Genomic DNA, 27,608 nt, shown 5'->3' on the forward strand with positions numbered 1-27,608 from the left:
TCCCCTTTACGTGCATGAAGGTACATTTTAATAGCCGTCACTCCCACAACTATTCCAAACTGTTTATTTTCTGCCCCTCTTTACAATACGGGGAAGACGATGTATTGGAACGATCGTGTTAGATAAGCAGTTCGCAGCACAAAGCCCATTTTTAGAGTCCGAATCCCAACATTGTAACAAACTTCCTCCCTGCACACATCTTATCTCTGGTGAAAAACAATAGCAGAACGTTGAACTAGGCACAGGTTTGGAGACCAGCCAATGCAAGTCAATGGGATAAGAAGGATCAGACGCGCACCTCTCACGTAACAATGGAAAGTCGGGTCTTATTTTAAGCGCAGCAGCAGCAGGGGCAGAGTACAGTACAGGAAGAAGGGAGGGAAGGGACTATGGGCGGAGGGGGAGACTTAAAAACAAAGTGACGCACACCGTGACACAAGGAGGACGGAGGAGAGGTTGGAAAGAGGAAGAGCCCTAAATACAGCAGCTTTAGTGCACTTTGGTGTCGTCGGAAAAGAGACAACTCCAGTTAAAAACACGGCGATGGCAAGTGCTCTGAAGGTTGGGTTTTATTTAGGGCAGTGAAAAAAAAAGTCTAAAAGGTGCAGAAGGAACAGAGGGGAGTGAAGAGGAGGGAGAGTGGACTGACTAGGGCTTTGTCAAGGTAAGACCATTCCATTTTAGAGGGGGTTGTCAATGGGGTAGTTGTCTCGGGGTTGGTGCAGTATGGAATTACTCGAGTCGTTCATGCATGAATTGATGGTGTTTCAGGAGTTGTTATGACGGATAAATCATGTAGTTTTTTGTTTGTTTACAAGTTTCAGTGTGATAGTAGTTTTGCTTCATGGCTGTTTTTTAAAAAAGGGTGTACTTGATCAAGATCCACTACTAGTAAGAAAGTAACAGAGTACAACATAAGTAAAAGTTGTGTACTTAAGTGATATTTTTAAGTATGTTTTAGATTGCAGTGGACCCTTTGAGTGTGAGAGCACGGGTTTGTACTTTCTACTAAACTAGATTTTTAACTGGACTGAAAAGTAGAAAGTACTTTTCATGTGGTTTGAGGAGTTATTTTTTGCATGTACATGTGACGTCCTGACTAAAGGTTTTGAGTTTTATCAAATTCACGAGAAAACTTTGAAAATGTATTTGAATTCCTACTGTTTACCAATGATCAGCACAATTCTATAATTCTTTAAGAGTACTTAACATTTGTGCAATATTTTTTTCTTTTTACCCTTAAAGTACATTTTTAAATGGGTACTTTTTCTTAAATAGATTTTTTATGTGATACTTTTACTTCAATATTTATTTATTTATTTATGTATGTATGTATGTATGTATTTATTATTTATTTATTTTGAGTGTTTTTTTCCTGGAAAACTTTATTTTGTTTTGTGTTTTAGTACAAACGTGTTAAAGCAAAAGAAAGCAGGGATAGGAAAAAATACATTTAGAAAAAAATAAAAACAATTAGAAATATCACTTAATATATTAACTTATTATTATATTATAGTATTTTGTCAATTTAAAACTTGGCATGTAAATTAAAATGTTGCTTCAATAAATCAGGCTTAGAATAAGATCCCTCTGTGCAATCAATCAAAATCTTGTTTCTTTAAATGTCATGGCACCAAGTGGATAAAATTAAATAATAAAACATCTTTAGGGGCAGACTGGACTAAATAAACCAAAAAAATGAATACTGTAAATAAAACTAAATTTGCTTAATTGTTATTCCCATGTAGTTATTTTAGATGCTTCTGTTTGACCAATTGCTTTAGAAGAAATTATGTCTTTCACCAAATTAGTACTATTTTGCCAATTGACAGGGGCGTGTTTTAACTTCATGGAGGCCCTATGAAAAGATGTTTGGAGGCCCCTACATTAACGTGAGCCATAAACCCTTAAACATTTACAGTAGATTTAAATAAGACATTTTTTGCACATAACCGTTCCAAGAGCTAAAACCCCAATCCCCTTGCCTGACCCGCCAGCCCCGCCCACATTCTGTTCGAATGCGTAAGGGTCTGGAACCCGAGTCAGAGCCAATGAAATCGTCGGTAATCCATTTACCGACCAATCCCAGGCGGAGGTTTTAACGCGTCACATTGGGATACGGAAGTAGCGCTTTCCACCACCGTTCCAAAACATTCAAGTGTAATAAGTGTTTACTTCTGCTCTCGCTTCGGTTTGAACAATCAGGAAAGTCCGCTCTATTTGCCGTGATGAACGTGCGTTAGATCCGGTTATGCGAAGGGCGTCATCGCGATTCAGGAGACATATTTTGCATTCGGCGAAGGATAACGCGGAACACGCCTTGTTGACATGGCCTAAGTAAAATCCGGTTAAGTGTGTCGCGTGTTTTACGTCACTTCTGGGTTTATGTGATTGGTTCTGTCTCTGCTCTAAACTCGGCCCTAGAAATGGAACCGCAGCGGTCGAGCCACAGACCCACACACAGTTTTGATAAGTAGTTTGCCAAAACGTGTTGGGAATGGCTGGTCAGGCAACCAATCCCCCAGTCCCTATTTAGTCAGAGGAACCACCCAGCCCCCCTTGCTCATTTTTTCTTTGAAATTTCATCGAGTTAGGAAAACAATAGTCTTGAGACCTATAAACAATGTACATAAAGCTGATGTACTAAACGCTCAAACAAAAAAAGTCAGTGTTTTAAACGTGTCACCAAAAGGTACCAGCCCTAGACCAGGAGGTAAAAAGAAAGTCAGCAAAATGTGGCCCTGGTCTCTAGTTCTTGCTCTGTGTGAACACGCATACAATGGGGTCTGGACTAAAAAGTGAAAAAGGTTCCTACACGGCTAAAACCCCTACAGATGGATACATAGGTGCCCACTTTAAATGTGATATGAATAAAGATGTCCTTCAGTGATATATTTGAACAGACATTTAGAGAATAACTCACTTTAAAACTATGGGGCCTTTATAAAGGAGTTGGGGCCCCGATGCACTTAATGTTAGAAACGCCTCTGCCAATTAGTAAGTAATGCCAAAAGCTTTGTCTGGCAGGACTAAAACAGTAGAAATTGTGTTCTTCTCCGGTGCAAAGGTTGATTTGTTTGTCTCCTGTGGTTTTATACCTTCCATAGTACATTAATTAAAACAGGCAGGACTTGAGTTCTTTACTCTCCATGTTTTGTCTGATTTGAAGGTTGTGCTTGAGGGCTTTGTTTTGTTTTGGCAGCAAACTCGCTCCAAGTTCTGGCTGTGGTAACGTGCCAGCGGTCCCAAAATACACCGAAAGAAACAAAAAGAATAATGTAAAAAGTAAATCATAAAAATGGTCCTTGGTCTGACATGCAGCTGTAAATGAGTTTGGGATGTGCCACACAGAGCAGAGGAAACCCAGAGTGTATGTGTGTGTTCATCAGCAGGTCCCATGGAGGTGCTGTGTGTCCTGAGCTGGAGGGTGGCACCACTGCTCCTGTTGTGTAAGGATGCTTCTGTTTTCATCATCATTCTAATAACGTTTGAAACCACAGGAAGTCGCTCTGATTGGAGGAGGTTTGGAAAACATTGTGTAAGGTACAAAAGCAAAGCATGAAGAGAAGTGACATTTTATTACCAGCTTCTTGGTAGGAAAAAAGTTTAGTAAACGTTTCAAAAGAATCAAATGTCTTCCAATAGCAACAACTAAAAAATACATACAAAACATGTTATTTTTATTAAGTATTCTACATATCATTTTATATCTCAGGTCAGTTTTCTGGTGAGGGAGTGGGGGTGTGTCCTCTGTCGCCATGGGGACGAAACTGTTTTACTAGAAATATTCAGCATTACAAAACAAAACTTTGTTCATTTATAATTGTTTAATAATTAAAGTAAAACAAAATGTATGCTGTTCTCCAAAAGACACTCTAATGACTTAAAATATGTATCTATTCTTCCGTTGATGGTAATATGAAGTATCCTATTACAAATACTTCTTCATCTGGATCGATGATAAACTCTCCTTCAACAAACACAAGAGCTGACACATAATCTTAAAGCAGATTCTTCTTTGGAAAGTGTTTTCTTTTAGAAAACAGTTCATCCAAAATACATTTCTCTCAGTTCTAGATTATGGTGATATTATATATATATATATATGCATTCTATAGCAACAGCTCTAAGGTTCAGCTCTAAGGTTCAGCTCTGAGGTTCAGCTCTGAGGTTCAGCTCTAAGGTTCAGCTCTAAGGTTCAGCTCTAAGGTTCAGCTCTAAGGTTCAGCTCTGAGGTTCAGCTCTGAGGTTCAGCTCTGAGGTTCAGCTCTAAGGTTCAGCTCTAAGGTTCAGCTCTGAGGTTCAGCTCTAAGGTTCAGCTCTAAGGTTCAGCTCTAAGGTTCAGCTCTAAGGTTCAGCTCTATGGTTCAGCTCTATGGTTCAGCTCTAAGGTTCAGCTCTGAGGTTCAGCTCTATGGTTCAGCTCTAAGGTTCAGCTCTATGGTTCAGCTCTAAGGTTCAGCTCTAAGGTTCAGCTCTGAGGTTCAGCTCTAAGGTTCAGCTCTAAGGTTCAGCTCTATGGTTCAGCTCTAAGGTTCAGCTCTATGGTTCAGCTCTAAGGTTCAGCTCTGAGGTTCAGCTCTATGGTTCAGCTCTAAGGTTCAGCTCTAAGATTCATCTCTGAGGTTCAGCTCTAAGGTTCAGCTCTAAGGTGCAGCTCTAATGTTCAGTTCTAAGGTTCAGCTCTAAGATTCAGCTCTAAGGATCAGCTCTAAGGTTCAGCTCTATAGATCAGCTCTAAGGTGCAGCTCTAAGGTTCAGCTCTAAGGTTCAGCTCTCAGGTTCAGCTCTAAGGTTCAGCTCTATAGATCAGCTCTAAGGTGCAGCTCTAAGGTTCAGCTCTAAGGTTCAGATCTGAGGTTCAGCTCTGAGGTTCAGCTCTAAGGTTCAGCTCTAAGGTTCAGCTCTGAGGTTCAGCTCTGAGGTTCAGCTCTAAGGTTCAGCTCTGAGGTTCAGCTCTGAGGTTCAGCTCTAAGGTTCAGCTCTAAGGCTCAGCTCTAAGGTTCAGCTCTAAGGTTCAGCTCTATGGTTCAGCTCTATGGTTCAGCTCTAAGGTTCAGCTCTGAGGTTCAGCTCTGATGTTCAGCTCTGAGGTTCAGCTCTAAGGTTCAGCTCTAAGGTTCAGCTCTATGGTTCAGCTCTAAGGTTCAGCTCTAAGGTTCAGCTCTAAGATTCAGCTCTAAGGTTCAGCTCTATAGATCAGCTCTAAAGTGCAGCTTTAAGGTTCAGCTCTAAGGTTCAGCTCTGAGGTTCAGCTCTATGGTTCAGCTCTAAGGTTCAGCTCTAAGATTCAGCTCTGAGGTTCAGCTCTAAGGTTCAGCTCTAAGGTGCAGCTCTAATGTTCAGTTCTAAGGTTCAGCTCTAAGATTCAGCTCTAAGGATCAGCTCTAAGGTTCAGCTCTATAGATCAGCTCTAAGGTGCAGCTCTAAGGTTCAGCTCTAAGGTTCAGCTCTCAGGTTCAGCTCTAAGGTTCAGCTCTATAGATCAGCTCTAAGGTGCAGCTCTAAGGTTCAGCTCTAAGGTTCAGATCTGAGGTTCAGCTCTAAGGTTCAGCTCTGAGGTTCAGCTCTGAGGTTCAGCTCTAAGGTTCAGCTCTGAGGTTCAGCTCTAAGGTTCAGCTCTATGGATCAGCTCTAAGGTGCAGCTCTAAGGTTCAGATCTGAGGTTCAGCTCTAAGGTTCAGCTCTATGGATCAGCTCTGAGGTTCAGCTCTAAGGTTCAGCTCTAAGGTTCAGCTCTAAGGTTCAGCTCTTAGGTTCAGCTCTAAGGTTCAGCTCTATGGTTCAGCTCTAAGGTTCAGCTCTAAGGTTCAGCTCTAAGGTTCAGCTCTATGGTTCAGCTCTAAGGTGCAGCTCTAAGGTTCAGCTCTAAGGTTCAGCTCTATGGTTCAGCTCTATGGTTCAGCTCTAAGGTTCAGCTTTAAGGTTCAGCTCTAAGGTTCAGCTCTATGGATCAGCTCTGAGGTTCAGCTCTAAGGTTCAGCTCTGAGGTTCAGCTCTAAGGTTCAGCTCTATGGTTCAGCTCTATGGATCAGCTCTAAGGTTCAGCTCTGAGGTTCAGCTCTAAGGTTCAGCTTTAAGGTTCAGCTCTGAGGTTCAGCTCTAAGGTTCAGCTCTGAGGTTCAGCTCTAAGGTTCAGCTCTATGGTTCAGCTCTAAGGTTCAGCTTTAAGGTTCAGCTCTAAGGTTCAGCTCTATGGTTCAGCTCTAAGGTTCAGCTCTGAGGTTCAGCTCTAAGGTTCAGCTCTATGGTTCATCTCTATGGATCAGCTCTAAGGTTCAGCTCTGAGGTTCAGCTCTAAGGTTCAGCTTTAAGGTTCAGCTCTATGGATCAGCTCTAAGGTTCAGCTCTATGGTTCAGCTCTAAGGTTCAGCTCTCAGGTTCAGTTCTAAGGTTCAGCTCTAAGGTTCAGCTTTAAGGTTCAGCTCTGAGGTTCAGCTCTAAGGTTCAGCTTTAAGGTTCAGCTCTATGGATCAGCTCTAAGGTTCAGCTCTAAGGTGCAGCTCTAAGGTTCAGCTCTCAGGTTCAGTTCTAAGGTTCAGCTCTAAGGTTCAGCTTTAAGGTTCAGCTCTAAGGTTCAGCTCTAAGGTTCAGCTCTGAGGTTCAGCTCTAAGGTTCAGCTCTATGGTTCAGCTCTATGGTTCAGCTCTAAGGTGCAGCTCTAAGGTTCAGCTCTCAGGTTCAGTTCTAAGGTTCAGCTCTAAGGTTCAGCTTTAAGGTTCAGCTCTAAGGTTCAGCTCTAAGGTTCAGCTCTGAGGTTCAGCTCTAAGGTTCAGCTCTATGGTTCAGCTCTAAGGTTCAGCTTTAAGGTTCAGCTCTAAGGTTCAGCTCTATGGATCAGCTCTGAGGTTCAGCTCTAAGGTTCAGCTCTAAGGTTCAGCTCTGAGGTTCAGCTCTAAGGTTCAGCTCTATGGTTCAGCTCTAAGGTGCAGCTCTAAGGTTCAGCTCTCAGGTTCAGTTCTAAGGTTCAGCTCTAAGGTTCAGCTTTAAGGTTCAGCTCTAAGGTTCAGCTCTAAGGTTCAGCTCTGAGGTTCAGCTCTAAGGTTCAGCTCTATGGTTCAGCTCTAAGGTTCAGCTCTATGGTTCAGCTCTATGGTTCAGCTCTAAGGTGCAGCTCTAAGGTTCAGCTCTCAGGTTCAGTTCTAAGGTTCAGCTCTAAGGTTCAGCTTTAAGGTTCAGCTCTAAGGTTCAGCTCTAAGGTTCAGCTCTGAGGTTCAGCTCTAAGGTTCAGCTCTATGGTTCAGCTCTAAGGTTCAGCTTTAAGGTTCAGCTCTATGGATCAGCTCTAAGGTTCAGCTCTAAGGTTCAGCTCTAAGGTGCAGCTCTAAGGTTCAGCTTTAAGGTTCAGCTCTATGGATCAGCTCTAAGGTTCAGCTCTATGGTTCAGCTCTACGGTTCAGCTCTAAGGTTCAGCTCTCAGGTTCAGCTCTAAGGTTCAGCTCTCAGGTTCAGCTCTAAGGTTCAGCTCTATGGATCATTACAGGAGAAGGATACAGAACTCACCACATACTCTGAAGTAGAATAGTACTGCATTTTGTTTATTCCTAAATCTCACATTGGTAGTTTGCCTGATTATTTACCACATTGGCAGAACACCAGCTAAACTATTTGTCAATTGTGCTCTCAGAACATTCTTATATTACAGTCATGTATAAATGTATTCAGTCTGAATAAAAAAAAATAAAAGTTTTGCAAGTTACAGTTTACCATCATGGCTAATGTGCAACAACAAAATTTCTACAAATGAAGTCTCCCAGTATTTAATTGCTGTTATAAGTCACTAATTAACAACACTGAAAACACGACTATGATTTAATAATTAAATAAATGATTGACAATGTTATAAAAATGCGTCTCAGCGGGGCTCATGCTGCCAACATTAAAGTCCTGTTAAACTACCTCCCGCAACAATAAACACATGACTTTACTTATATCGCCTGCTGTTGCTTATCGTCCCTCCGCACAGTTTCTGAAACCGATTTTTGATATTGATGAACCTTGATGGATATCGCATTAGACAGAGTTGTCCTCTGCAAAAACTCATACAATGACATAAGTTGACAGAATGCAAGCAGAAATATTCATAAAGAAGTACAAGAACGAGACCGAGACAATTTTATGCTATATTGTTAGGATAATAACTACCTGTTACGCCCAAAACGATGTGTCTATTATGTACAACTGATCTGTTACCAAAAGGTCATGTCAGACAGATATGGAAAATATGGAGAAATAAGTAGAATTACCAAGTAGGATGAATGAGCGTGTTAAATAGACAGAAGTTAATTGTTACTAAATTAAATGAACTTGTTTTAATGAATGAAAATATGAAAATGTGTGGGAACTTAAGACAAATGAAAGTAAAGATAGCAAATAGCTCTTTCAGGTAAAACGCTGTTGAGAAAACTTGTGGATAAACCATAATGCTGATAGCAGCCAGCAGCGTTTAAAAGCCAAAATGGTGCATACAAGTGAAAAAGACAAGGTTATGGTAATAATAATATGCTATAACACTAGTGTCCTAATATTATGGTAGCTAACATCCTAAAAGTTTTCATCCATATCCACAGGGTTAGGGCTAGTGTGGCAGTAATCCTCTATTTGCAGTTTGATGACACATTCCTGATCCTGAGCAGGGACATGTACCGTATTTTCCAGACTATAAGGTGCATCGGAGTATAAATCGCACCAGCCAAAAAATGCATAATAGAGAAGAAAAAAACATATAAGTTGCACTGGAGTATGATATGCGGTTACAAGTGTGAAAATAACAAATAATGTCACATATAAGTCGCTCCGGATTATAAGTATTAGTATATAAGTATAAGTAATAGTCGCACAACCCCCCGCACAACTTATAGTCCGGAAAATACGGTAATGTAGGCTGTTTTCTGGTGAAGGGTCCAGATATTGTGTGTCTCAGTGGAGATGTTATGTCTGAAATGTTCTTTACATTATTCTTACATTAGTCTATCTCCTTTACAAAGGTGTAGGTAACTTTACTATAGCTCTAAGTGTTATGAGAGCCAACAGTGAGAGCTAACTTCACTTAGCATCTACTGCACTGTGGTCATGGGCTTAGGGACAGCACACATGCAGGACAGTACTAGATTTAGCGCCTCTGATAAATCGATAACCATTTCTTACAGTTTGCTGAATGTCATTCCGCTCTTCACCCCTATTTCTTCCAATTTACAGCTCTAACAAAGCCTATGTGACAAAAACAACTTCCTTTATTACTTGTGTAACGATTGCGTCTTCTTTCCCTCAGTGCCGTGTGCCTCTAAGTCCCTTAACTTGCGGGTCTTGAACGAGGGCCCGGTGCATGTCATCCCTGGATCAAACCTGCTCCTCCGCGCCCGCATCGAGTCTACTCCCGGGGACAAGCTATCGATGGTCACGTGGGAACGTGAGGCCGAGACGGGGTCCACACCCAACAGGCTTGTACTGGCCACATGCCAGGGCAGCGGCCCCAGTCCATGCACTGGGACCAGGCCAAATGTGCTGGCCAACGTCAACGTGGGAGAAGAGGAAAGCACTCTTCAGATCAGTGGATATGTGCCAGAAGACGGAGGGGACTATATTGTGACTGTGACTCACCAGAACGGAAATCAGACCAGCGCACGGTGCATTGTTAGAGAGTATGGTAAGGACGTTCAAAATTCAACAAAGAGGCTTTACTGATATTGGAAAATATTGCAATATGGGTGTCAAAGCAATACCAATATTATTGCAATATTTTAATACATATTACACACTATTCTCAGCCATATTCAAACAAAAAAGTGCCTTCATTTATGGTAAAAGTCAATTTTAAAAAAAAACTGAATAACCTGCCTTACCTCACTTGCATACAGATATTCTTTATGTAAGGTAATTCCACTACTATTACCTATATACTGTAAAGTTTTAAGAGGCCAAAGTGTGTCTAATTCAAACAATAGTTCTAATATGACAAACAAAACGAAAATGGCAATACTTTTATTTTACTTATTCAATTTAACATTAAAATATTAGATAAATATCAGAGAAATCCTGCATTTTGCATAAAAAAATGTGCAATGAAGAGGAGTGAGATAGGGTTGTGATTGGTCTCCCCTTTTGTTTGCTTTGTACTTGGAACCACTGGCCAAACACAATACAATAGACAATCAAAAACAATCTATGGTGTTGTAATTAATTGGATGGAACTGCTGTGATGGAAATGTGTGTGGATGACAGGTTCTGGCCAAGTAGTATAAACAGCAGGCTAATGAAGGGGAGAGGGAATGCATTTATATCAACTTCATATATCTGTCAACATATAAGTAAGCAGAAGTCTTCCAGATCCATTACTGAATTATTCTGTTTTGGTTCAGAGCATAACCTACACAAGAGTTAATATTGTAAACGCTGTCAAACTGCTTCAATTATGAAAATGTGCAAATTAACTATATTAGTAACAAAATGATGCTGTCGCACTTCATTTGAAACCAAATAGTAGTTGAATGTAATTGAAATCCAGTCAGACACTGTATCAATTGTCGCACACTCAAACCCATGGGCAATCTCACTTCATTTAGAAAGTTTGCTTTCCAATAAAATGGTCTAATTATCTGGCATTAGATTTCACTCTTTCAAGTCTACAAGTACAACAAAAGTCTTGTGAAAGCCACAGAAGACCCACAGGGGATTTCTGGCTTTGAGTTGGCCTGTAACAAATTCAGAAAAAGTTGAGGATTTTTGACCATTCAACAGCAACAACAGTGATCAATTTCTTTGAAACCAAAGAATATCACAATTCATACTGTCAACATAACAATAAACAAACTTCAGTGGTACTAAATGGTTCTCAAGTAAAAGTTCAGGGGGAAAAAACCTCACACATACAATAATCTACTTAGTAATACTTAAGTAATGTATGTATTGAAGTACTGTACCTGTTTGAAAATGTTCACACAGATTTTGAAACGTATGTAAGAGTCAAATGTAGTGATCTTGATAAACAACTGTTCTGATTTTCAGTCAACAAAGGTGAATCGGTAACTCAATTTCCCTGGTTGTATTTAATTATAGCATATGTTGGTTCAAAGCCGGGAATTGAAGTCAAAACCTTCAGGGAGGATGTCATCAGAAAAATACTTTGTGCTTTCCCGTCTTGGTTATGAATGAATAAAAAGTACAGATACCTTCACTGAAATGAAAAATGGTGTACTTTGTTTAGTTCCACCTCCGCTCTTTATTTATTCTAACATAAAAGAACAGAAATATTGTGCACTGCTCCAGTTCTTTGTATCTCAAACTCCAGCAATTACCAACACAGTGTAATGAAAGTGCTTTGGTTCAGCACCAGCAGGCATTGTTTCCTCTCATGCCGTATTTAATATTGAAACACTTGAAATTAAACTGCCCATAGGCTTGGCTAGCTTTCTTGTTTTTTTTCTTAGTTTCTGGGAGTGGTGAGGAATTCTTTTCGCCTTATTGTTTGTTAAAGCTCTTCTCTCCAGTGCTTTTAACAGTATCCATTCATCTCCTCGGTTCTCGCCAAGACTGTCCATCATCCCTTGTTCTTTCACGTTACATCTGCCTCGCCGGTGTCATTATCGTCCGCGATCGTGAAGCAGTTCCTCCTGACAGCGTTAAATGTTTCTCATGATTCTTTTGTCTCGAACGCTCGCAGACAGTTAGTGCGATTGTTCTCTTTCTCCTGACAGAGGCTCGCTGCTGAGTGCCTAACGTCCGACCGTCAGTTTTGTCAGATTTGGCTGTTGTAGTGTAAAATTGATGGTGTTTTTCCAGACGTGTTCCACTGGTGTGTAAGGACCATGTTGATGAATATCTGTGATGCCAAGTTGACGTTGAGTTGACAGGTGGAGGGTTTTCTTACACAGAAAACCTGGCGTAGAGGAAAAAGATTAAATGTTGACTTTCAGGGTGCACAATGTGACTTTATAGAGACACTAACTGTTTGTCTTGTTTTACTTTGCTTTGCCTGGAATGTTCCACAGTATGGCATTAAACGTAGACAAGCCGGTGACAACGCCAGGCCAGGAGACTGTGGAGAGATGACACTGCTAATAGTAAAAAAAATAGTTTTTCAAGGTATTTTTGAGCATTTGATATTGAATAAATGCAAGATAGATAACTTTAACGCCATACTGTGGAACATTTAGGAAAAGCACTCACTTTTTCCAATGAAATAAGCAGGTGGCAGACCCGCCACTATAATAGTTTTCCAGTTTTCTTCGTCAGGTAGCCATTTTTCAACAATAAAATATGTAAATTGCTTGCCATAATTAAATATCCCAATGAAGGGATCGGAATTCAATGGTCCTGTTTCTATCATTGAGATATTGTTGCTTTTTAAATCAATATAGGGTTTACAAGAGCAAAAAGGAAAATAATTATTACATACATCATGCATAAATAATAAAAATAATAATAATAAATAATGTGTTATTTTAGCTATGGTATAGTGTCAAAAACAGTCAAATAAAAAAAAATTCCACAATCTTTTCTGTAACAAAACATCACATCTCCAAAGGCCTAATGATAATAATTTGCTTTCATCATCATCGTAATAATACACGTTATACCTTCACATAAGCTTCGATATTCTTCCCACCTCTTGTCTTTGCAGAGGCAGTGCACCATGTTTCGGTGAGCATTAACATGTCCCACTCGCTGCTGGTGTGTGGAGAGGCCTGGGGCACCGACCCTCACTTCAGCTGGCTCTACAACAGGGTGGCCGTGACCCAAACTGTGGGGCAGGTGTCCCAGGACGGCACCACTCTGCGCATCACCCAGAGTCCTATCTGCGGACGCTTCACCTGCATGGTCCAAAACCAACTGGGATACGCCACTGCCACTTATACAGCAGGTCAGACGTTTGTGCCACTCGCTCCGATGTTAGTGCCAATCCATGCCACACTTGTACATAAAGCATACATTTAATTTTGACTATACAAAGGCCTGCAAGTCTTACACATAAGTGACATATTGGGAAAATAAATCATATTGTGAGTTTTATTCAATACATAACAAAAATAGTTGCAATGTAGAATTAAAGGGACTTTTCATTTAATAAAGTAAAATTAGTCTTGCTCCAGTCCAGATATACAGTAAATGCAGTGCCAAGGGTCAAAATGAGACTGCTGTGTGTGTCTGCATCATGGATCTAGACTCTACCCCTCTGTCCTTAAGCGAGTTCCTCTCTATTTTCACACCATCAGCTTAACAAAAAGAATGTTTACATTTTCAAAGCGCCTATGACAGCTTTGCAAAGCGTAGCCTAGCCTCGCTCTCAGCCCATGCTAGCTCAGCTCTAGCTGCCATTGCCCTGATCGGTCAAGTCTGATCACCTGGTGCACATCACACGGTGCGAGGCACTAGTCCATATTGAGGAAGAAACAACAGTTTGGTATCAGGCCATTGAAACCAATATGACACAAGATCTTAGTATACGTCCATCGCAAAACTATCAAAATATAAACAATTCCTATCGCAACTTCTATGCATGAATATAATATTTCTCTCTCTGTGTCCCATACTCACAGTCCTTTTCTTTCTTTCTCTCTCTCTAATTTCTTTGAGAAAAGTCAGTTCAAAGTGTGAACCTGCAAAGTACTCACTTACACTATTTAGTCCACACAAACAGTACAATACAAGAATGCCCCACGTACATAATACCAGCATTCTCGGTGGGCCAGAGTGCTAGCAGGAATTTCCCTTCGTAAATTACGCAGAATGTTTATTTGTGAATTGTTTATATTTGTAAGAAAATACATTAATCATAGTTCAGACTGAAGTTCTGCCAAATCTCCTCTTTATATCCCACACTATTCATCTGCACCTCCTGTTTCGTGTCTCTCACTCATGTGTACATTGAGCATTTTGTCAGCGTGAGCAGGCTGCTGAGTGTACAGAATTCTGAGAGTTGTGTCGGCAGCCATTTTTCCGTGATAAAGCATTTTCCACTGCAGGATCGATAAATCTCTAGCGTAATAACTGCTGTACTGCTGCAACTTGTGCTACACATCCGAGACAAAAACATTTCTGTGTAGGCACTGATTTATAAACTTCCAAACAGCTGAAATGTGAATGTCAAATAACTAAATCTGCAGTTGTTTAGGTAATAAATGGATGTCCGATATCAATAATCACCAATTTAAGTCAAGTTACAGTTCACAAATTTAAATGTGTCTGAAATGTGTGTTAATCTGGTTTAAATGTGCATTGTGTAACTTTTCTAGAGGAGGGTTTGTCTCTATGGAGATGTTATTGCTTTGCCCGGAATGTTCTATTTTAAGTCCGGGTCTCATTAATAAAGTTGTTCGTGGAGTAAACGCATATGGACAAAACATCCCCTCTTGGAGCTCAGAGGGCTTTAGTCAAAAAGCCACACATGCAGAGAGTTTTGGAACTGGACAACTAGTTATGTTGTCTTTATAGATCAGAATTTACATATGATGTAAAATCAACTTTTATGAGCTTTGAACCATGTTATAACTCTGTTATCTCATCATTATCTAACTCAGAGTTGCAATTCAATTGATTTATGCATTTTTGAGTAATCCCTCTGCATAATTCTGCATTTGAGTCTTGAGTGCTCAGAAAAAGTTCTGTTTCTGTACCTACTTATAATTATTCAAACATGTCACATTTTTTTAAACAAAAAAAAACATAAATTCAAATCCACAGCTTACAGTGAAGAGGCTTTTGAGTTGTGTTTGAACAGGAAGTCAATGGACCTGGTTCTATATCTGAGTCATTTTAGATCAATATTGAGGTTTATATATAACTTATATTTTAAAACTACATACAAAAAATGAAATCCCTGATGTGCATTCAATTATTCAATAAATTTTTTGACTTTTTACAGCTCATAATGTAAAATGGAAAGTTACACTTGATCTGTGGAAAGGATGTATGTTTTAAATGTATTTCTTTAGGAATATAAACAGCTTGAATAAATGCAAGGTAAATTAATTTAATGCCATGATGTGGACATTTTCTTTACAAATAAATAATATCTTCAAGAAGACGAGCAGGTGGCAGATCCCCCACAGGAAAAGTGACTTGGTACACCTTTAAATATGTGTCGTTGATGAATTCTCAGTCACAAAATGTGCAAAAACAAAAAGAGTAATCAGATATTATGCAGCAGCCCGACTTTGAGTTATGATTTATTTGCTTGACGGATGTAAGAACAAACACAGAGGTTCTTTGTCAGTTCTTTTGTTCTCTACTTGCACTTCCTGTCTAAAAAACGTTGCCGTTGGCTGGAGGTGAGGTGGGCGGGACAAATAAGTGGGCTTCCGTGCTTTATGCAGTCAGGACAAATATAATTCATGAAGTGTTTGACATCTGAATGGGAGTCAGAGAAAAGGAACCGGTCGGTCTCTGAAACTGCCATAAAACACCATAGGTATAAACCGCCATAAGACAACAACTGAAGATACACGCTGACGGTGGATTATTGAGCGTTGTTTGGATATTACGGCAACATAGAGGAACGCCTCGGTCCGTATGACGGGGAAGAAGAAGAGGAAGCGTGACCTGGTCGGTGACGATATGAACAGCGGGGAGGACTCCCCTGGAGCCACTGATCCTGTGCAGCGTAGGGCGTCTTCTTGCTCGTCTATGGAGGGCTCTCTCAGTGAGGAGCAGGGCGAGGGGGTTGCAGATATCGGGGATGTGAGTTCAGAGTGTAAGGTGTTCATAAAGCTCGCGCAGGATAATGCGTCCTTTAAGGGGTGGGATCCGATGGCGTTGACAAGGAGCCTGACTGTAGCTGTGGGAGTGGTCAAGCATGCGAGTGTCCTTAGGGATGGCTCGCTGCTGGTCGTGTGCAAGGACGTGGCTCAGCAATGGAAGGCGATTGAAGCTAAGTGTCTGGGGGGGAAGGACATTCTTGTGTCTGATGCTGTAAGAGGCACGGTCAGGGGAGTTATCGTAGGCGTCCCTACGACGACATCTGTGGATGACATAAAGGAGAATTTGACTGGAGCTAAGGTGGTGGATGCTAGGCGGTTGAAGGTGACCCGGGATGGGGTAAGGTGTGACAGCCTGTCGATAATGATTAGATTTGAAGGTGGGATCCTGCCTCGTGTGGTGTGCGTTGGGTACATGCGCTATGGCATACGCCCATATGTTCCGCCGCCCCTGCGTTGCTTCAAGTGCCAGCGCTTTGGGCATATTGCAGCGGTCTGTAGAGGGAAGCAGAAGTGTGGTAAATGTGCAGGAGACCACGAGTATGGGAAGTGTGACGAAGGAGCAAAACTCAAGTGCTGTAACTGTGGGGGAGAGCATAGCTCTGCCTACGGGGGATGCGTGTTCAGCAAGAGGGCTGCTGAGGTGCAAAAAGTTAGAGCCTCTCAAGGCATATCCTACGCGGATGCGGTCAAGAAGGTGTCTGGTAGTCAGGTGAAGGTGGATGCAGTGCGGGCTGCCAGTGCTGCTGGTGACCTAGGCGACAGGGGAGGGGGCAGCGTTGCCCGCGGCCAGGGGGAGGTCCCCACTGGGATCCCTGTGTGTGTGGCTTCCACGGGCAGAGGCCCTGTGGTTGCGGAGGATGTACTGGTTGTGAAGAGGAAAGATTTCTTCCTCTTTATGGTGGAAGTGATTAACTGTACTGGTCAAACCAAGAAGAGATCCGAAAAGACTAGGATCATCGCTAAGGCTGCAGGGAAGTACTTTGGAGCTGGGGGTCCCGAGTGGACGGAGATAGAGGATGCGCTGCGGGAAGGCACCCTGCCCCATTCTGGCAGTGGGAGTGGGGGGGCTCCCGATGCGCCGTCAGGTTCCGGGGGCTCATAATGGCGGTGGTTGTCTTGCAATGGAATGCGCGTAGTCTTTGTGCTAATGGCCAGGAATTTAAGCATTTTGTCTCTACCTTGTTGAACAAGCCTCACGTTATGTGCGTGCAGGAGACTTGGTTACAACCTAGGTGGGGTTTTGGGATACAAGGGTATGTGTGTGTAAGGAATGATAGGGAGCAGGGTAGAGGCGGAGGTGTGGCTGTGTTTGTCCGAGATGACCTAAATTACGTTGTTGTCAGTGTGAGTAAAGCGCCGGAGGCTCTGGTGGTAAGGGTCTGGCTGGGTGGTGAAGCTGTTACTGTGGTTAACCTTTATAATCCGTGTGGTGAGTTAACGTTAGAGTCCTTACATAGTATCGGTAAGGATGTTCGGGGAAAGGCCGTGTGGTGTGGGGATTTTAATGCGCATAGCGCTTTGTGGGGCGGTAGTGGTACCGATAGGTATGGGCAGGTGGTAGAGGGTTTTATCAATCAAAGGGAGTTGGTTTGTCTGAATGATGGGAGTGGCACCCGCTATGATATGGGGACCGGTACGGAAAGTGCAATAGATCTTACGCTTGTGTCCAAGGAGTTAGCTGGTGTTTGTAGTTGGGAGATTCTTGGTAATCTTTCTTTTGGTAGCGATCACTATCTAGTCCGCACCGAGATTGGCTTTGGGAGCTGTGTGGTCAGGGGGACGAGGATCCAGAGGTGGCAGTTGGCAAGGGCGAACTGGGGGGCTTTCCTGAGGAAAGCTGATGATGGTTCTAGGGTTCTGCGGGAAGGAGGATTGACTCAGGTGGATGTTCTCAATAGTGCAATTGTCTCGCTCATCACGCAGTCAGCGGTAGGCACGATTCCTAAGAGTGGTGGTAGTGGACATAGGAAGCGGGTGCCGTGGTGGAATGAAGCATGTGGTTATGCTGTTAGGGCAAGAAATGCGGCGTTTCGCCGGCTAAGGGTTACCCACACTGAGGGTGCCCTCATTGACTACAAGAGGGCCCGCGCTGTTGTGCGGAAAACTGTAAGAACGGCCAAGAGTGCCTATTGGAGGCGGTATTGTTCCAAAATTGGGAGAGAAACGCGTCTCGGGGATGTTTGGGGGATGATTAAGCGGATGCATGGGGTTGAGCGCCGTCATGGGACCCCGGTCCTAATACTGAATGGTGTTGAAGCAGTCAGCGACGTTGACAAAGCTGAACTGTTGGCCAGCACCTTTGTGTCGGTGCACAGCTCTGACAATCTCTCACCTGCGGAAAGGCACTACAGGGAGAGTACTTTGGCCCAGAATTCTGAGCTGATTGGGCACCAGCCTTCGACTCAAGATGACCTTGACCTTCCGTTTAGTTTGTTTGAGCTAAGGAGAGCACTTTCTAAGGCGAAACAGACAGCCCCGGGTAGAGATGAGGTGTGCTATGACATGCTCTCTCATTTGACTGATGACACGCTTGGGCTAGTCCTGGGTCTTTTCAACCGTGTTTGGGATTCAGGTTGTGTTCCATCTGCGTGGAAACAGTCTACGGTGGTGCCGGTTCTGAAGCCGGGTAGGCCAGCGTCTGACCCTTCAAGTTATAGGCCGATTGCCTTGACGTCGCAGCTCGGGAAAACGATGGAGCGCATGGTTACCGAGCGGTTGGATTACTTCTTGGAGAGTCAGGGTTTGCTTCCCGCGCACCAGAGTGGTTTCCGTAGGGGCAGGAACACCATGGATTCCGTGTTGTGTTTGGAATCTGATATCCAGCTGGCCAGGGCTCAGAAAGAAAAGGTTATTGCGGTGCTCTTTGATGTGGAGAAGGCGTACGATATGGTTTGGAAGGATGGGCTCTTCATTAAGCTGCGGAAGTGTGGTGTGAAGGGTAAACTGTTTAACTGGGTCCGGAGCTTTCTGTCTGGCCGGCGTATCCAAACCAGAGTGGGCGCTGCTTACTCTGGGGTCTATGAGGTAGAGAATGGGATCCCGCAGGGGAGTGTGTGTAGCCCTATCTTGTTCAATGTTATGATTAAGGACATCTTTGACGACGTGGATGGGTCTGTTGGGAGGAGCCTTTATGCTGATGATGGCGCTCTATGAGTGAGAGGGAGGAATCTCCGGTTTTACGAGGCGAAACTGCAAAGGGCAATACAGCAGGTGGAGCAGTGGACCCTGAAGTGGGGGTTTAAACTGTCCGTACGGAAGTCTAAAGTGATCTGTTTCTTCAATGGGCATAGGGACGTCTCCCTTCGACTGCATGGGCAGGTGCTCGAACAGGTCAGGGAGGTGAGGTTCTTGGGGGTCACCTTTGACGAGAGGCTTAGTTGGCGTCAGCACATTGATGGGGTCAGTGGTAAATGCAAAAGGGTGAATAACTTGCTTCGTTGTCTATCCGGCCAGGACTGGGGGGCCAGCAGAAGGTCGCTCCTGGGTATTTATCGGGCCGTCATGAGGGCGGCTATTGATTATGGCTGTATAGCCTACATGTCTGCGGCTGAGACTAACTTAAAGAAGCTTGATGTGGAGCAAGCCCAGGCCTTGCGCATCTGCTGTAGGGCTTTTAGGACCTCCCCTGTCTCGGCGCTGCAGGTTGAGTTGGGGGAATTGCCGTTGCGGCTCCGGAGGCTAGAACTTCTGTTGGCTTACTGGGTGAATGTGCAAGGTCATACGAGCTCTCACCCGGTGAGGGACTTTCTCAGGGTTGATGGGAGGCAGAGTGAGGCTGGCGGTATGGTTTTTAGCCAGGTAGGAAATGCGAAGGCGCGGCTTGCGGGGGTTGGTGATCTGCGTGTGAGCCCGTCGGTGGCTTTGTCTGCTATAGCTCCGTGGAAGTTTGTCCCGGCTCCTGTTGATGTTAGCTTGCATGGCAAGCTTAGAGGAGTCGCTGGGAGGGCACCGCAGTTTGCCGTTCAAGCGCTCATTGATAAGCACTCAGGTGATGTGTTTATTTATACCGACGGGTCTAGGGATCCTGAGAGTGGGCGTACTGGCGCCGCTTATTTTGTGCCTGACCTGGGGCTGGCGGTCAAGAAGAGGTTGACAGATCGCCTTTCTGTTTTCATGTCGGAACTCATAGCGATACGGTTGGCATTGGAATGGGCGGAATCTGCTTTGCAGTGTTGCGGCATTGTGGTGGCCTCTGACAGCCTTTCTGCATTGCAAAGCATTAAATCTGGGAAATCGGATTGCAGACAGGATGTGTTGAATGGCATCTTCTGTCTGCTGCTCTCCCTGTCCAGGAAGGATGTGAGGGTTTCCTTCATTTGGGTCCCTGCGCATGTGGGGGTGGATGGTAACGAAATGGCTGATACACTGGCTAAACGTTGCCCATCAATTGATGTGGCGGTTGAGTTAAGCAAATCTGAAATCAAGCCCGTTATCAAGAGTCATGTGGTCGGCCTTTGGCAGGAATTTTGGAGCCACTGTGTTACTGGACGGCATCTCCATCACATACAGGGTAGTGTGGGTCCTTGCGGGTCTATGGGCAGGAACGCGTGGGAGGAAAGGGCCTTCGCCCGCATGAGGATTGGCCATACTGGACTCAATTGGTCACTGAGTAGGATAGGCAAACATCCGACCGGTCTGTGTGGTCACTGTCGGGTGCCAGAGACTGTCGAGCATGTGCTGATTTGCTGTGAGGCTTATGATAGAGAAAGGGCCGGGTTGGCCTTGTGGTTTCGGAATAATGGGCGGGAGTTCAATCTGCGGAACGTTCTGGCGTTCCAGTCACAGGGTTTGTGTCAGGCTGTGGTTGCTTACTTATGTAGCACAGGGCTGGGTAAACGTTTATAGAGGTGGGGGGTGTTGGAGACTGAGCCGAGGATGAGGAGCAAGAGGATGTTCTAACGCGCTTTGACTTCATGGGCCTAGAAACGCCAAAGTGATGGAAGAAGGACTTCTAAAGGATAAAACGACAAAGACGTCCCGTGACCTCATGGGCTTTGTAAAACAACAAAGACGTCCCATGACCTCATGGGCTTTGTACTTCCAAAGCACCGAACGTCAAAGAGGGAGAGGAAGATGAAGAAGAGTCTCCGTGGAATAAAGCCGGTTGGTCTCTGACTAGCAAGAGGATGTTCTAACGCGCTTGGACTTCATGGGCCTAGAAACGCCAAAGTGATGGAAGAAGGACTTCTAAAGGATAAAACGACAAAGACGTCCCATGACCTCATGGGCTTTGTAAAACAACAAAGACGTCCCATGATCTCATGGGCTTTGTACTTCCAAAGCACCGAACGTCAAAGAGGGCGAGGAAGGTGAAGAAGAGTCTCCCTGGAATAAAGCCGGTTGGTCTCTGACACAACAACTATTCTAGTCACAAAAACACATCATGACCTCATGGGCTTTGTAACGCCAAAGCAATGGGAGGAGTACTTTTACGGACTACGACAGAGTCTGAGGACTACGAACGTCTGAGGAATAAAGTCTGGCGGTAATGCAACACTCGGATGCCAACCGCCATAAAACAACAACAACAACAACAACAACAACACAACAACTATTCTAGTCACAAAGTCATATCATGACCTCATGGGCTTTGTAACACCAAAGCAATGGAAGGTGTACTTTTACGGACTACGACAGAGTCTGAGGACTACGAAACGTCTGAGGAATAAAGTCTGGCGGTAATGCAACACTCGGATGCCAACCGCCATAAAACAACAACAACAACAACAACAACAACAACAACAACACAACAACTATTCTAGTCACAAAGTCATATCATGACCTCATGGGCTTTGTAACACCAAAGCAATGGAAGGTGTACTTTTACGGACTACGACAGAGTCTGAGGACTACGAAACGTCTGAGGAATAAAGTCTGGCGGTAATGCAACACTCGGATGCCAACCGCCATAAAACAACAACAACAACAACAACAACAACAACAACAACAACAACAACAACTGACACAAACCCTGTGACTGGAACGCCAGAACGTTCCGCAGATTGAACTCCCGCCCATTATTCCGAAACCACAAGGCCAACCTGGCCCTTTCTCTATCATAAGCGTCACAGCAAATCAGCACATACTCGACAGTCTCTGGCACCCGAGAGCGACCACACAGACCGGTCGGATGCTTGCCTATCCTACTCAGTGACCAATTGAGTCCAGCATGGCCAATCCTCATCCGGGCGAAGGCCCTTTCCTCCCACGCGTTCCTGCCCATAGACCCGCAAGGACCCACACTACCCTGTATGTGATAGAGATGCCGTCCAGTAACACAGTGGCTCTAAAATTCCTGCCAAAGGCCGACCACATGACTCTTGATAACGGGCTTGACTTCAGATTTGCTTAACTCAACCGCCACATCAATTGATGGCCGCCTAAGGGAACGCTTAGCCAGTGCATCAGCCATTTCGTTACCATCCACCCCCACATGCGCAGGGACCCAAATGAAGGAAACCCTCACATCCTTCCTGGACAGGGAGAGCAGCAGACAGAAGATGCCATTCAACACATCCTGTCTGCAATCCGATTTCCCAGATTTAATGCTTTGCAATGCAGAAAGGCTGTCAGAGGCCACCACAATGCCGCAACACTGCAAAGCAGATTCCGCCCATTCCAATGCCAACCGTATCGCTATGAGTTCCGACATGAAAACAGAAAGGCGATCTGTCAACCTCTTCTTGACCGCCAGCCCCAGGTCAGGCACAAAATAAGCGGCGCCAGTACGCCCACTCTCAGGATCCCTAGACCCGTCGGTATAAATAAACACATCACCTGAGTGCTTATCAATGAGCGCTTGAACGGCAAACTGCGGTGCCCTCCCAGCGACTCCTCTAAGCTTCCCATGCAAGCTAACATCAACAGGAGCCGGGACAAACTTCCACGGAGCTATAGCAGACAAAGCCACCGACGGGCTCACACGCAGATCACCAACCCCCGCAAGCCGCGCCTTCGCATTTCCTACCTGGCTAAAAACCATACCGCCAGCCTCACTCTGCCTCCCATCAACCCTGAGAAAGTCCCTCACCGGGTGAGAGCTCGTATGACCTTGCACATTCACCCAGTAAGCCAACAGAAGTTCTAGCCTCCGGAGCCGCAACGGCAATTCCCCCAACTCAACCTGCAGCGCCGAGACAGGGGAGGTCCTAAAAGCCCTACAGCAGATGCGCAAGGCCTGGGCTTGCTCCACATCAAGCTTCTTTAAGTTAGTCTCAGCCGCAGACATGTAGGCTATACAGCCATAATCAATAGCCGCCCTCATGACGGCCCGATAAATACCCAGGAGCGACCTTCTGCTGGCCCCCCAGTCCTGGCCGGATAGACAACGAAGCAAGTTATTCACCCTTTTGCATTTACCACTGACCCCATCAATGTGCTGACGCCAACTAAGCCTCTCGTCAAAGGTGACCCCCAAGAACCTCACCTCCCTGACCTGTTCGAGCACCTGCCCATGCAGTCGAAGGGAGACGTCCCTATGCCCATTGAAGAAACAGATCACTTTAGACTTCCGTACGGACAGTTTAAACCCCCACTTCAGGGTCCACTGCTCCACCTGCTGTATTGCCCTTTGCAGTTTCGCCTCGTAAAACCGGAGATTCCTCCCTCTCACTCATAGAGCGCCATCATCAGCATAAAGGCTCCTCCCAACAGACCCATCCACGTCGTCAAAGATGTCCTTAATCATAACATTGAACAAGATAGGGCTACACACACTCCCCTGCGGGATCCCATTCTCTACCTCATAGACCCCAGAGTAAGCAGCGCCCACTCTGGTTTGGATACGCCGGCCAGACAGAAAGCTCCGGACCCAGTTAAACAGTTTACCCTTCACACCACACTTCCGCAGCTTAATGAAGAGCCCATCCTTCCAAACCATATCGTACGCCTTCTCCACATCAAAGAGCACCGCAATAACCTTTTCTTTCTGAGCCCTGGCCAGCTGGATATCAGATTCCAAACACAACACGGAATCCATGGTGTTCCTGCCCCTACGGAAACCACTCTGGTGCGCGGGAAGCAAACCCTGACTCTCCAAGAAGTAATCCAACCGCTCGGTAACCATGCGCTCCATCGTTTTCCCGAGCTGCGACGTCAAGGCAATCGGCCTATAACTTGAAGGGTCAGACGCTGGCCTACCCGGCTTCAGAACCGGCACCACCGTAGACTGTTTCCACGCAGATGGAACACAACCTGAATCCCAAACACGGTTGAAAAGACCCAGGACTAGCCCAAGCGTGTCATCAGTCAAATGAGAGAGCATGTCATAGCACACCTCATCTCTACCCGGGGCTGTCTGTTTCGCCTTAGAAAGTGCTCTCCTTAGCTCAAACAAACTAAACGGAAGGTCAAGGTCATCTTGAGTCGAAGGCTGGTGCCCAATCAGCTCAGAATTCTGGGCCAAAGTACTCTCCCTGTAGTGCCTTTCCGCAGGTGAGAGATTGTCAGAGCTGTGCACCGACACAAAGGTGCTGGCCAACAGTTCAGCTTTGTCAACGTCGCTGACTGCTTCAACACCATTCAGTATTAGGACCGGGGTCCCATGACGGCGCTCAACCCCATGCATCCGCTTAATCATCCCCCAAACATCCCCGAGACGCGTTTCTCTCCCAATTTTGGAACAATACCGCCTCCAATAGGCACTCTTGGCCGTTCTTACAGTTTTCCGCACAACAGCGCGGGCCCTCTTGTAGTCAATGAGGGCACCCTCAGTGTGGGTAACCCTTAGCCGGCGAAACGCCGCATTTCTTGCCCTAACAGCATAACCACATGCTTCATTCCACCACGGCACCCGCTTCCTATGTCCACTACCACCACTCTTAGGAATCGTGCCTACCGCTGACTGCGTGATGAGCGAGACAATTGCACTATTGAGAACATCCACCTGAGTCAATCCTCCTTCCCGCAGAACCCTAGAACCATCATCAGCTTTCCTCAGGAAAGCCCCCCAGTTCGCCCTTGCCAACTGCCACCTCTGGATCCTCGTCCCCCTGACCACACAGCTCCCAAAGCCAATCTCGGTGCGGACTAGATAGTGATCGCTACCAAAAGAAAGATTACCAAGAATCTCCCAACTACAAACACCAGCTAACTCCTTGGACACAAGCGTAAGATCTATTGCACTTTCCGTACCGGTCCCCATATCATAGCGGGTGCCACTCCCATCATTCAGACAAACCAACTCCCTTTGATTGATAAAACCCTCTACCACCTGCCCATACCTATCGGTACCACTACCGCCCCACAAAGCGCTATGCGCATTAAAATCCCCACACCACACGGCCTTTCCCCGAACATCCTTACCGATACTATGTAAGGACTCTAACGTTAACTCACCACACGGATTATAAAGGTTAACCACAGTAACAGCTTCACCACCCAGCCAGACCCTTACCACCAGAGCCTCCGGCGCTTTACTCACACTGACAACAACGTAATTTAGGTCATCTCGGACAAACACAGCCACACCTCCGCCTCTACCCTGCTCCCTATCATTCCTTACACACACATACCCTTGTATCCCAAAACCCCACCTAGGTTGTAACCAAGTCTCCTGCACGCACATAACGTGAGGCTTGTTCAACAAGGTAGAGACAAAATGCTTAAATTCCTGGCCATTAGCACAAAGACTACGCGCATTCCATTGCAAGACAACCACCGCCATTATGAGCCCCCGGAACCTGACGGCGCATCGGGAGCCCCCCCACTCCCACTGCCAGAATGGGGCAGGGTGCCTTCCCGCAGCGCATCCTCTATCTCCGTCCACTCGGGACCCCCAGCTCCAAAGTACTTCCCTGCAGCCTTAGCGATGATCCTAGTCTTTTCGGATCTCTTCTTGGTTTGACCAGTACAGTTAATCACTTCCACCATAAAGAGGAAGAAATCTTTCCTCTTCACAACCAGTACATCCTCCGCAACCACAGGGCCTCTGCCCGTGGAAGCCACACACACAGGGATCCCAGTGGGGACCTCCCCCTGGCCGCGGGCAACGCTGCCCCCTCCCCTGTCGCCTAGGTCACCAGCAGCACTGGCAGCCCGCACTGCATCCACCTTCACCTGACTACCAGACACCTTCTTGACCGCATCCGCGTAGGATATGCCTTGAGAGGCTCTAACTTTTTGCACCTCAGCAGCCCTCTTGCTGAACACGCATCCCCCGTAGGCAGAGCTATGCTCTCCCCCACAGTTACAGCACTTGAGTTTTGCTCCTTCGTCACACTTCCCATACTCGTGGTCTCCTGCACATTTACCACACTTCTGCTTCCCTCTACAGACCGCTGCAATATGCCCAAAGCGCTGGCACTTGAAGCAACGCAGGGGCGGCGGAACATATGGGCGTATGCCATAGCGCATGTACCCAACGCACACCACACGAGGCAGGATCCCACCTTCAAATCTAATCATTATCGACAGGCTGTCACACCTTACCCCATCCCGGGTCACCTTCAACCGCCTAGCATCCACCACCTTAGCTCCAGTCAAATTCTCCTTTATGTCATCCACAGATGTCGTCGTAGGGACGCCTACGATAACTCCCCTGACCGTGCCTCTTACAGCATCAGACACAAGAATGTCCTTCCCCCCCAGACACTTAGCTTCAATCGCCTTCCATTGCTGAGCCACGTCCTTGCACACGACCAGCAGCGAGCCATCCCTAAGGACACTCGCATGCTTGACCACTCCCACAGCTACAGTCAGGCTCCTTGTCAACGCCATCGGATCCCACCCCTTAAAGGACGCATTATCCTGCGCGAGCTTTATGAACACCTTACACTCTGAACTCACATCCCCGATATCTGCAACCCCCTCGCCCTGCTCCTCACTGAGAGAGCCCTCCATAGACGAGCAAGAAGACGCCCTACGCTGCACAGGATCAGTGGCTCCAGGGGAGTCCTCCCCGCTGTTCATATCGTCACCGACCAGGTCACGCCTCCTCTTCCTCTTCCCCGTCATACGGACCGAGGCGTTCCTCTATGTTGCCGTAATATCCAAACAACGCTCAATAATCCACCGTCAGCGTGTTGTTTTATGGCGGCTGGTTGTTGTAGCTTCTTCATCAGACTTCACTCTTCTTCTTCTTCTTCGTAAATTGTCTCTGTATTTTCAATGTCACGTCATTGTAGAATTGTTGTCATTTTAAACTCTTCTTATATGTCTTCTTAAGCTTAACAGACGTAAAACTGTGATACGTTTTTACCGCAGGTGCTATCCTACCAAACAAAATCATAATTAGAACAAAACAGTCACATGGACTTAAAGTTTGGCTGCAGTTACATTGTAAAAGCAGCTCTTATAGGGGCAAAATGAGACTGCTGTGTGCTGCCTGCATCTAATCATCCACGGGTTTCAAAGTTATTAGCAGACAGGGATAGAGAAGTGTTTTGAACGATGCTGTGTTTAGCGAAGGTGTGTCTTTTTCTTACGGTGATTGTTTGTGTGCAGCTGAATGCGAGACAGAAGAGGAGCACAGTGGGGCCATCGCAGCAGTGGTCTGTGTGCTCCTGCTGCTGGTCTGTGGAGCTCTGCTAGGCCTGCTCTTCTGGTGGTAAGAAACACACCGCCAATGCCTTCATATGCACCAGCTGTTCCCTTAAACACCAACCATTTTACACTCAACGACCAATGCTCTGAATCTACCCGTGTCTATTCCAGGCGATATCGACGGAGCGGCCACGCCAGGGAGAGGCTGCGCGAGCATGTGGACGAACAGCTACACTAATTGTTTTAGACATATTTCATTCAACTCTGATGTTGGTTGAGGGATACAAACTTTAATCTCTGAACATGAAACGAAACAGATTTCTCCTGTTAAGTGTCGTCCAACTGTCTTAACCAAATTCTCAGATCAGATATTAGATATTTTTGTCGTTGTTTTTAGAGTTATTGTGCTGTTGCAAAGAATCCAGGTTTATA

At 45.4% G+C, this 27,608-nt stretch overlaps 1 protein-coding gene across 2 annotated transcripts; it reads left to right on the forward strand.

Moving 5' to 3' along the window:
- The first annotated feature begins 378 nt into the window (after positions 1 to 378).
- LOC140374658 (uncharacterized) lies at positions 379 to 27,477 on the forward strand. 2 transcript variants are annotated; one of them, XM_072461623.1, is made up of 6 exons: positions 379 to 664; positions 3,390 to 3,449; positions 9,272 to 9,646; positions 12,620 to 12,859; positions 27,138 to 27,240; positions 27,348 to 27,477. In XM_072461623.1, the coding sequence occupies exons 2-6, from the start codon at positions 3,398 to 3,400 to the stop codon at positions 27,412 to 27,414; spliced, it is 837 nt and encodes a 278-aa protein (XP_072317724.1). In that variant the 5' UTR covers positions 379 to 664; positions 3,390 to 3,397; the 3' UTR covers positions 27,415 to 27,477. The 2 variants fall into 2 exon arrangements, with proteins under 2 accessions (XP_072317724.1, XP_072317725.1); XM_072461624.1 differs by having other exon boundaries at positions 430 to 664; positions 3,393 to 3,449.
- The last annotated feature ends 131 nt before the right edge of the window (positions 27,478 to 27,608 follow it).

Source organism: Eucyclogobius newberryi, unplaced genomic scaffold (assembly GCF_026437365.1).
Source record: "Eucyclogobius newberryi isolate DKJ021-1_F unplaced genomic scaffold, fEucNew1.0.hap1 SCAF_3, whole genome shotgun sequence".
Lineage (NCBI taxonomy): Eukaryota > Metazoa > Chordata > Actinopteri > Gobiiformes > Gobiidae > Eucyclogobius > Eucyclogobius newberryi.

What these genes read in the sequence shown, in the direction of transcription:
- LOC140374658 (XM_072461623.1), top strand. Translation starts at nt 3,398, where the DNA reads ATGGAGGTGCTGTGTGTCCTGAGCTGGAGGGTGGCACCACTGCTCCTG. An exon ending in CACTGCCACTTATACAGCAG is followed by an intron (nt 12,860 to 27,137) that starts GTCAGACGTTTG and finishes GTTTGTGTGCAG; the next exon opens with CTGAATGCGAGACAGAAGAG. An exon ending in CTAGGCCTGCTCTTCTGGTG is followed by an intron (nt 27,241 to 27,347) that starts GTAAGAAACACA and finishes TGTCTATTCCAG; the next exon opens with GCGATATCGACGGAGCGGCC.